Raw genomic sequence first — 11,654 nt, forward strand, 5'->3', positions numbered from 1 at the left:
CTGCAGGATATAAACGGAGGAAGTATAAAGTAAAGCTATGAAGCTCCTTCAACAAGGACGACCAGCTCACTGACACATATCTCTGGTTGTCTCAGACAATTTGTTATTTTATAACCTCATGTCCCCTTCAGGTGGGGGGAGTCAGAGATCTGCCGTTTATAAGAAGAGGGCCATTTATTGTAAATGCTGTGGCGGGATCTTTTCTTTTTTTCTTTTTTTATTTATTTATCCAGGGCAGCTGAGCACAAGTGCTCACAGCGACGCCCTGCACGCACGCGCACACACACACACACACACACACACACACACACACACACACACACACACACACACACACACACACACACACACACACACACACACACACACACACACACACACACACACACACACACACACACACACACACACACACACACACACACACACACACACACACACACACACACACACCTGCATGGGAGCTGACCAGTACAACCACATATAGTCACAGTCTTATAGAAGTTTTTATTCCATAGCAATATTGTATATTAGTTTGATGCTCCCGGTCAGAAGAACACCCCCAGGCCTCTTGAGAATCTAATGAGTGAATGAATGAATGAATGAATTAATTAATTAATCTAATGAATGAATGAATGAATGAATGAATGAATGAGTGAGTGAGTGAGTGAGTGAGTGAATTAATGAATGAATGAATGAGTGAGTGAGTGAGTGAGTGAGTGAGTGAGTGAGTGAATCTAATGAATGAATGAATGAATTAATTAATAAATGAATCTAATGAATGAATGAATGAATGAATGAATCTAATGAATGAATGAATGCATATAATGAATGAATGAATGAATGAATGAATTAATTAATTAATTCATTGTTTATTTCTGTAATTTACAGTTACATAATCAGGGTAATGCCTCAATCCTCCAGTCAAAGACTTCTATTGTAAAATGTAGAATGTTTGCAACGATTGCTTTGTCGCTGCAGAAAGGAGGTCAAACAGACCTGCAGAAGAGGGAAATTCCCACAGCTGCAAGGTTCAAGGAGGCTGTTACTGTTACAGTCTCATGTACAACACACTGTGTGTGTGTGTGTGTGTGTGTGTGTGTGTGTGTGTGTGTGTGTGTGTGTGTGTGTGTGTGTGTGTGTGTGTGTGTGTGTGTGTGTGTGTGTGTGTGTGTGTGTGTGTGTGTGTGTGTGTGTGTGTGTGTGTGTGTGTGTGTGTGTCTGTATTAGAGATAGCCTGCACCTTTGACCACAGCCTAGAGGAAGCCTTTATGACCAAGGTCATAAAATACCAACCACTTCTACATAACATCTCAGAGCTGGGCTATAGGTGCAGACTATTTGTCTTTATATTTGGCAGCCTAGGGCATATGCACAGACTGGTTGTTAGAGGGCTCCAACAACTTGGGATGCCCAAAAAGGAGGCAAAAAGCCTGGCAAAGTATTGTGGTGTCTCTGCTATAATTGGCAGTCATCATATATGGCGGAGACGCTGTTACTTATACCCATAGAGTACTGTGTGACATGCCTGTTGTATCATGAAAACACATGCCATGACTTTGCAGATGTAACTTTAATGAACCTATAATATTTGTGTCCATATGCATATCCTTTGTGTGGACATACATAAATGGTTAAAATGTGTGTGTGTGTGTGTGTGTGTGTGTGTGTGTGTGTGTGTGTGTGTGTGTGTGTGTGTGTGTGTGTGTGTGTGTGTGTGTGTGTGTGTGTGGCCTGCCTACTGTAGAAACACGTGCTTTACAGCAGATCAGGCCATTTCCCAGAAAATGGCCCACCGACACAACCGAAAGTGAAAGTATGCAGCTGTCTGCCTTGCTATGGTAACACAAGCCCACTTGAGTCAAAGTACAGGCATGTACTGCTCATGCTGCTCAGTCAAATTTATACTTGTAGGGAGATTTCACTTTCAAACATATTTGAGGTTCAAACACCCTTCCTCCAGATTGACAAGATGGTTTCACCCCATTGGCCTGGTGTGGGGTCTGGTGTTGGTCAGTGTTGGGCAATATTACTTAGGAACATAATGTGTTACTATACTTATTACGTATTACTCCTTTAAAAAAAATATATCACACGATTATTGGCGCAAGGATGTGACGAGTACATGCACTGTGAAAAACATAGGTTGGGGTACTACATAAATAATACTAAATGAATAACAGCACTAAAGCCATTTCTTTTTTTTGTGAGGGTATACCTACCCTAGGGCACACGGGGAGAACATGCAAACTCCACACAGAAAGGCCCTTTCGCCAACTGAAGCCATTTCTAAAATAAGGTTAAAGACATCCCTGTCCTTATACAGGAGGAGGAGTTCTAAACATATGGAACATAGCCGATCTACAAGCTCAAATGCATTGCGTCCGCGACATTGTTGTGAGTTTGTAGATAGAATTTGGTTTTACATGTCAGTTCAATACTTCACCGTGGTTGAAAGCTGTCATGGTTGTTATCAGAAGTGTAGCCAGTGCTGGCTGGACGACGTGGGCATCTGCCTGCCCAGTTGAGCCCTTGCCCCGCTGCTGAATTATAATAATCACCCGAATTAATACTTATTAATACATTATCCATGGGTTCCCAAAGTGGGGTCCAGGGACCCCTGGGGGTACTTGAGGGAGTTCCAGGGTGTACCTAGCTCAATTAGAGATAGTTAGGAACCAAATGGACCCGTTAGGGTACTCTCGGGCACCAGCCTCTTTCACATGCGTTCCTATAGAGCGTCGCAGTCCCGCCCCCTACCATGGACCAGGAATGGTTGAAATTAAAATGAAATGAAATAAAAAATGCATTGTGATTCATTTCCTGGTCCATGGTAGGTGGCGGGACTGCGACGCTCTATACAATGGCTTCCATTATAGCATATGCCAGTAGCATATATGCTTGTCTCAAAGATTAAGCCATCAGCCATGCATGTCTAAGTACAAACGGCTTGAGACCAGGAAGGCCCAATCCCAATCCACTCCCTTGCTGACTCAATGAGCCCTCACTGACTTAGCTGCGCGTTCATGTGAAGTCTGCGAGGGCTTGAGGGATGTCCCATTTGAAATCGGTAAGTCAGTGAGGGCTCAGCCCCGCCCCTTTATGTGCCCTTTGCCAAAGTCAGCATCGATGCTGACTTTAGCTGACTTTGGCAAAGAAATTACCCACAGTTCATAGCGTTACCAGGGGAATGAGGGGGATCCGCCGAACGTCAATCATTTAAGTATGCAAATTAGTTATTTACCGCGGTTAGAATGTCAACAAACACAATAGTGCTTTCTCACTGTTCTCAAAGGGAGACGGAATGGAAGGATAGGCTATATATTTAATAACAATAATAATAATAAGGGAAACATGATGAGAAATGACTAATGAGCAAAGTAAAATAATATGGAAATGCAATTTATGATGAATATTATTATATATGAATATTACAACCCCTATCACACAGGAAAGTGTATTTATGAAACTAATAATAAAACGAAATAAATAGACATGATAGACATGTCATGCATGTAGGCACTGGCTGTGAATAAGGACAGGTTTTATAAAGTGATGCAAAGTGTCATGAATGGCGGACTCATCTTCAAAGTGCTGTCCCATTCCTTTCACAACAATTTGGAGCCCTTGCAGCCTCTCACCCTCAAGCACTTACAGCTGACGTCACTAAAGTCAACGAGGGTTCATGGCTCAGGGCTTGAGGGAGTCAATTGGGATTGGGCCGAAGTTGAGTTGTACATGCACAAATTTGGGCACAAACATTCACAACTTCCTGGTCTCAACTGCGCATGTTTCTTTCCTTCCATGGAGCACCATGGAGCAACATGGCGTCGCCCGTACGGTCTTCGTGCCTCGTCCTCTTTAGACAGTCCTTGGCATTGCCAGGAATAGAAAGCCTGCCCTTTTTATTAGCATGGATTCCGCATTGATGATGTCACTGGTGGTAGGCGAGTTTCTGAACTGTCCACAGTCCTCTGAGACACAGACAGAGTAGACAAAAATGTCTCTAATCTCTAACCATTCTCTAATGGTTAGAGAATGGTTGTCCATCGAATCCGATGATGACGTCCACTTATGTCCTGTAGGTGGCGAAAGAGTCCTATCCTGGAGGTTGTAGCAGGGCTGGTTCTAACGCCAGGGCTCCACCGGACGCGTTGCGTTGCGTCTGCGTCGCGTCAAAAAACGCACCGGTTCAATTTTAATGCACGCGTCGCGTCTCCGTCAACGCGGGCAGTGGAGCCACCCTTCATTGATTAAAAAGGGAACATTCCCTGACGGTGACGGAGACGCGACGCGCCCGGTGGAGCCCGGCCGTAACGGCCGGTGGAGCCCTGGCGTAAGGATAGCCCACCCAAACGTGCGTCCTGCCCACCCAATCAAAGGTTATGGAATGTGTGTGTGTGTGTGTGTGTGTGTGTGTGTGTGTGTGTGTGTGTGTGTGTGTGTGTGTGTGTGTGTGTGTGTGTGTGCGCGCGCGTGTGTGTGTGTGTGTGTGTGGCCAAACAGGTGTAATTAAGTAATTGTTAATTTTATTAACTGTCCTACGTCAAACTGTGAATATCAGTGCATGGTCAAAGGACGGCAGTGAAGCAAGGGTCAAAGGACGGCAGTGAAGCAAGACTTTTATTGCAGTGAATGGAATGAAGTTGGCACGGACGATCATCTTTTAGGTAACTGTGTTGCTGTTGGACAGATACTGCATAAACAATATACAAGCATAATTATCAAAAGGACAAAGGACACTGTACTTTAATCATCTGCAATAAAAGCCCTTTGATTGCTGATATTCACCGTTTGACGTGTACATTCAATACAAATGAACAATTACTTGATTACAGTGTGTGTGTGTGTGTGTGTGTGTTTGTGTGTGTGTGTGTGTGTGTTTATGTGCGTGCGTGCGTGCGTGCGTGCGTGCATGCAAGGCGTTGCTGTGAGCACTTGTGCTCAGCTGCTCTGGATAAATAAAGAACAAAAAAAAAGAAAAGATCCCGCCACAGCATTTACAATAAATGGCCCTCTCTTCTTATAAACGTCAGATCTCTGACTCCCCCCACCTGAAGGGGACGTGAGGTTATAAAGAGATAACCAGATATGTGTCAGTGAGCTGGTCGTCCTTGTTGAAGGAGCTTCATAGCTTTACTTTATACTTCCTCGGCTTATATCCTGCAGACCTACACTGTTGTACATAAGGATTTCAGCATCGAAGCAGGTGTGTTGGTGTATTTATCTATGTATTACTAACTTCCTTACTTATTCCACTTCTCTGCTCTCAGAACACAGTCAAAGAACCACCACAAGGTCCAGATCCAGGAGGAACGCCTCGTCACCTTGGGTCTCGTTTCCCCGTCTTCAGGTGAGTGACAGCATATCAGGCAACATGTTGCTGTCCGGAGGAAACCTCATAACTCCATTTTTGAGGTTTTTGATTTTATTCCATAAATCACCCTTTACGTCTGTGTGTTGTTTTTGAAAATATTGAACCAATGGAAAGTAGTAAAAAAACGCATTGGAGAAAACCTCTTAACTCCATTGGACCCTCAAACTGTCTGCTAAAACAGCTAACTCCACCACCTCTCTCCGTCTCATGCAAGTAATTGACAATATCTAAAGTCACAACACCAACTTTGATGAGGCAGTATTGGATCGTTTAAAAAAATAAAAGTTTTTATTTTCCTTAAAAAATATATATTTTTCATTTCCTGAAAAACATTTTGGAGTTATGAGGTTTCCTCCGGACAGCATACTCATTCACAGGGAGAATTTCAGGCAACATGTACCGAGTCATTCACAGGGATGTGCTCATGTGGATTTTGTATTATTTTGCGTGCACGTGCAACGGAGTGATCACCGATTGAAATAACATATTTAATGTAGGCCTATTTATTAACCCACAAAATACTCTATTTTTCAAATTGTATTCTATTCTATTCACTTGCATAATGGAGAAACTTTAGTGTTGTCAGTCATAATTATGCATATTCAGCATTTACCTTGCAAATGTTACCTCTGTAATATAATTAGTTCATGAATCCACCAGCCACTGTTTATCCAACTCTTTAGAGTTAGACCATACATGGGCAACTGGCGGCACGGGGGCCACATGCGGCCCCCACCACTTAATCACTTAATGTGGCCCTCGGGTTAAAACATGACCCGCTTTAATTACTTCAGTCTAAATTAGTAGTTTAATGAGTAGTAATAAAATGTTATTGTCTTTTTTTATGTCCAATGTATTTGTATCTAGTTTATAAAGTTATAACATAACTATAATTGAAGGCATTTGAGGCATTTGTGTGTGTGTGTGTGTGTGTGTGTGTGTGTGTGTGTGTGTGTGTGTGTGTGTGTGTGTGTGTGTGTGTGTGTGTGTGTGTGTGTGTGTGTGTGTGTGTGTGTGTGTGTGTGTGTGTGTGTGTGTGTGTGTGTGTGTGTGTATTGATGACCACTCACCAGCTAATGATCAAACATGTTTTGATGCCTAAAGACAGATGATATGTGATCATTATTTTATCAATAGATTTATATCAATTCATTAATCAATTGTATTCATAAGAAGCCATGACACTGACTCCTCAAACCCTTATAGTATAGATTGGCATGCTCGCGTGTGGGTGTGTGCGTGTGTGTGTGCGTGCGTGCGTGCGTTATATTTGAGTGGGAGTAATTAATGTGTGCGTCCAGACTCCACCCCTCGCCTTATCAAACTGGCTATTTACCTTTTTGTGTGAATGCATCTGAAATGGACATTCTACATTGCATGCTACATGTGTGAAAGGCCAACATCAGACAATGTCCCGATCTGATTCCCCGGACATGTGCCAGTGTTCATATGAGAAAGGGGCTAATGGTACAAATGTCTCTCCGTCTCTCTCCGTCTCTCTCTCTCTCTCTCTCTCTCTCTCTAGTAAGAACAACAGACATGGCTTCAGGGAGCAACAGGGGACTTGATGGTATGTATCCTGGCAGGAGACATGCATTTTGTTTTCTTTTTGAAAGAGGGAATAGAGCACCGAAGTCCTGATGTCACTGTCAGTAGAGGGCGTCAATCCACATGTTCGTCTACTTATTATTTGCATTGTAATCTCCATAGGGGGATTTTAGATCGCCTCATATAAGAACTGTGTTTGAAAAATAAACCGATCACCCCGGCCTTTTCACTCATATGGATATGAAGCATCGACTGAAGGTGGAAATGTACAAATATACCCAAAGAGTAACAAAAAAAGCGTTAGAAACGAGTGAAACAACCCAGAGACTACATTTCCGGTATAGACGGGTGGCTGCATCTGCCCGTCGCACAACAGAAACTGAATGTTAATTACGTTTATTTTTATTTTATTGATTTTTAATGTCTCGTGGTTAGTACGAGTCGAGTCACCACCAGCTGAGCTTACGTCAACGAGGAATCTCAGGAACGCAATGTGTTGACAGCTGGGCGTGACATATATTAGCAGCGACATTGCCTTCATTATGTAGTTTCAAGGCTTTTGCGGCCACATTAATTCCATTTTCTCCAGAAACTGGCTGTATCAAATATGAATGGACATCATTAACGACGCACAGCCACTCCCCTGACAGAAAGGCCGGGGTGGTCGGTTTATTTTTCAAACACAGTTCTTATATGAGGCGACCTAAAATCGCCATATGGGGATCTCAATGCAACTAAAAAAATCACACCCGTGTGAACTGAGTGGTGTAAGGTCTTATATAGACTGATCAGCTGTGGTCTGACGTAATGTCTGACGTAATAAAATCACACCCGTGTGAACTGGGTGACCATAGCAACCATGCTCATTTTTGAGTGGTGTAAACCACTCCTACAACTGGCTTTTGTGTGCAGAAAAAATGAGCATGGTTGCTATGTTCAAAATAATTTCTGACGTAATTAAATCACACCCGGGTGAACAGGGTGAACATAGCAACCGTGGTCATTTTCTCTGCACACATTACGTCAGACATGATTTCATTACCTTACACCACTCAGTTCACACGGGTGTGATTTTTTTGGTACGGACAGACACGTAAACTAACAAAGCCAGTTGTAGGAGTGGTTTACACCACTCAAAAATACAAGAACCTGTGTATTGGCGCCCTCTACTGAAAGTGACGTCAGACTTCGGTGCTCTATGTCGTGATCTTTTAACCCCCAAAACATGATAGTCAGGTACTATGATTAGAGATTAAAAAAAAGTGTACAGAAAGTGTTAAAATCATGTTTTTATGTGGCCACACCCACCAGCTCATTAAGTATGCCTGATTTTCAGGTGGGTGGTGATGGTTGGTGATCCACCTGAACTGAAGCCGCACCCACAGCTGTTGTTGTATGATAAAGGGGGAGGGGTTAGGGGAGGGGATGATAATGATATTGTGATCATGTCACTATATCTGGTGTATTTCGATTGAGCCTTTTCACTCAAGGCTTTCAGCTTTCAGATTGAAGAAACCAAAAATACACAGGGAAGACATATTTAAATATTCTAACCCCACCTAGGGGTCTATTAGAGTAATGTTAACTCAATAGACACATACAAAACAGAAAAAAATCACGGCACTCCATCTTTAACCACATGAACCCTAGCATCTCTATTCTGGGGGAACATTTGGCAAAACCATCTACAAGCTCACACAGTGTTGCGCTAGATCTATTTTAGAAAGAGAAAGGAAAGAGGCCCCTAGCTGGACTCCTGTCAAATAGGCTATAGTGTTTAGGTGGTTAATGAAGACAAGCAAAAAGCAGTTTTGGAAACCACAAATGTTTAGCCTCATTAACCAGATCCTTTTAATCCACCAGATCTCATCATAAATGATGAAGAACTTCGCATTGTGATGGTTGGGAAGACTGGAGCTGGAAAGAGCGCCACTGGAAACACCATGCTGGGTTTTAAAGCTTTTGACTCCAAGTTTAAAACTAGATCTGTGACAATCAACTGTCAGAAAGTCAGAGGTGTAATGGCTGGTAGAAAGGTCGCTGTTATTGACACGCCAGGCTTGTTCGACACCACGTACAGCAAAGAAGATACCATTAGAGAGATCACACAGTGTATTAGTTTTGCTTCTCCTGGTCCACATGTGTTCCTGATTATGATCAAACTGGATAGATTCACAGAAGAGGAGCAGAGATCTGTGCAAATGATTCAGGAAATGTTTGGCCAAAGGTCACATGCATACTCCATGATTCTGTTCACGCATGGTGACCGACTTGAGGATGAAACGATTGAAGAAATGTTGAACGATGATCCAGTACTACAAGGAATACTCAACACATGTGATGGTCGCTATCACGTCTTCAACAACAAAAAACAGGACCCCTCTCAGGTCACTGAGCTGCTGGTGAAAATCAATTCGATGGTGCAGATGAACGGAGGAAGCCACTACACCACTGCAATGTTCCAGGCAGCGGAGAGAGCACTGGAGGAGGAGAAACAGAGAATTCTCAGAGAGAATGAAGAGAAGAGACACAAAGAGATGGCAGAACTGGAGAGGAAATATGAAAAAGAGGCTAAGAAAAAAGCAGAGAAAATTATGAAAGAACAACAAAAACAAGCAGAAAGAGCTGCTAGAGAGAATGAGGAGAAGAGACGCAAAGAGATGGAAGAAATCAAGAGAAATTATGACCTCATGAGAGAGGCTCTGAAAGTGAAAGCTAAGGAGGACGAAGAGACGAGACGCAAAGAGGCAGAAGAACTGAAGAGACAATATGACAGAGAGGCTCTGGAAAAAGAAGAGAAATATAAGAAAGAACAACTGGAAGGACAAGCAAGAATTGCCAGTGAGATGGAAGAGAGGAAACGTATAGAGATGGAAGAACAGAGAGAGGCTCACGAAAGAGAAATGAAAGAGATGCAAGATCGACACCAGAGAGAAGCAAGAGATACTGCGGAGAGAACGTTCATGGAAATTGGACGTAATTTCGGAGAGAAAATTGCAGGAGAACCTGGTGCAAAAATAGGGGCCGCTATAGGGGACGCAATTGATGACATTGTAGAGCTTGTTGACAAAGTTACAGACAAGTGCAATATCCAATGAATGAACAGGATATTTCACTTAAAAAAATGTTTAGCTTTTGTGAGCGACCCAGACAGTTTTTAAGTTGGTTGATTTAGTATTTAGATATATATTAATTTGATCCTATATACAAACCCCTTGTAATTTCTTCTACTACGTGAGGGGGGCGTGTTTTTTCAATGGCTTTTTTCATATTCTTTTTCATTTTCCACCAAAAATAAATCTAAAATATAATAAAAAAGTACATTCCTCCCTCACATATTAAATTAAAAGGACGCTACTAGGCATGTAACGATTCACTCAACTCACAATATGATTTGAATCACGATATCAGGTTCACGATACGATTTTTCACGATTTGTATAGTTTCCACACAAATAATCAAAAAATGTTTATTTATTACCATTACTTTTACACAAATCCAATATTTTCTTATTTTTCTTTTACAATATTGCTTGTGCGTCTCTGTCTGTGCACTGCAGTTATACACATCAACACGTGACATAGGCAGCTGAACAAGAAAGGGAGATTGTACCCTCTGCTGTTTGGATCGCAATACATGATTTTATTAAATTGATTTAAATTGTCACCAGTTTATATCGATAAATTATACGATATATCGTTACATGACTAGACAATACTGATATTGTCCAACAGAACTAAGATCTGGTGTTTTCATTGAATCTATCATGGTTAAAATGGAATTTGAAGTTACAATGGGTTTGTATTGGAAGCGTGTCTGATAAAGTTAATATCAAATATCTGAATACTGAATCAAGCAACTTAAAAACTGTCTGAAAGTGGAGACATATTAAGTCAAGAAATCCACACTACAATAAACAGCAATTTATAGCGATCTTTGGAAAATTGCATGCTCATATAAAAAGATTGCATTTGTCAGGCTTGGGAAAAAAGACATGATCATTTTGTTCAAGATCAAGCTAAAAATGACTTCTAATTGTGTAATAAAATGTAATGAAAGGTTTGACCACTGCAGCTGCTTTTGGAGTCATGTATTTTAAACCCATGATTGTTCATCAATTTGTGTGAATGTCAAAATAAAATAATGTAATGTAAGAAAATGTGATATAACACAGTCAATATTATGTAAACTAATTATACAAATGACTTTTGTTTACAATCTAGGTGTTGTTCTCAATATTGATGACCATGCACCCATCCCGAATATCCTTCGGGACAATACAGATTATTATTATTATTATACTCACCAGCTAATGATCAAACATGTTTTGATGCCAAAAGACAGATGATATGTGATCATGTATCAATAGATTTATATCAATTTATGTATCAATTGTATTGTATAAATTAAGAAGCCATGACACTGACTCCTCAAACCTCTCAATGTCTCATCATTAGATTTATAGATTGGCATTCTACCTCACCTGCCACATGCTTTGTCTGTGTGCGGCGTGCCGTGCGTGCACCCTAATAAAGTAAAAATAACTGTTATTCATAATTTCAGTGTGTGTGTATATATATAGTTTATTAACTGTCCTACGTCAAACTGTGAATATCAGTGCATGGTCAAAGGACGGCAGTGAAGCAAGGGTCAAAGGACGGCAGTGAAGCAAGACTTTTATTGCAGTGAATGGAATGAAGTTGGCACGGACGATCATCTTTTAGGTAAC

The 11,654-nt window shown here is 41.5% G+C and overlaps 1 protein-coding gene across 3 annotated transcripts; it reads left to right on the forward strand.

The window, feature by feature from the left end:
* The first annotated feature begins 4,242 nt into the window (after positions 1 to 4,242).
* Positions 4,243 to 11,432, forward strand: LOC306936612 (GTPase IMAP family member 4-like). Of its 3 annotated transcripts, none has more exons than XM_079520195.1 (4): positions 4,243 to 4,382; positions 5,274 to 5,353; positions 6,903 to 6,947; positions 8,789 to 11,432. In XM_079520195.1, the coding sequence occupies exons 3-4, from the start codon at positions 6,917 to 6,919 to the stop codon at positions 10,021 to 10,023; spliced, it is 1,266 nt and encodes a 421-aa protein (XP_079376321.1). In that variant the 5' UTR covers positions 4,243 to 4,382; positions 5,274 to 5,353; positions 6,903 to 6,916; the 3' UTR covers positions 10,024 to 11,432. The 3 variants fall into 3 exon arrangements, with proteins under 3 accessions (XP_079376321.1, XP_079376323.1, XP_079376322.1); XM_079520197.1 differs by having other exon boundaries at positions 4,256 to 4,357; XM_079520196.1 differs by lacking the exon at positions 4,243 to 4,382 and adding an exon at positions 4,565 to 4,670.
* The last annotated feature ends 222 nt before the right edge of the window (positions 11,433 to 11,654 follow it).

The sequence above is a fragment of the Electrona antarctica genome, assembly GCF_951216825.1.
Source record: "Electrona antarctica genome assembly, chromosome: 14".
Lineage (NCBI taxonomy): Eukaryota > Metazoa > Chordata > Actinopteri > Myctophiformes > Myctophidae > Electrona > Electrona antarctica.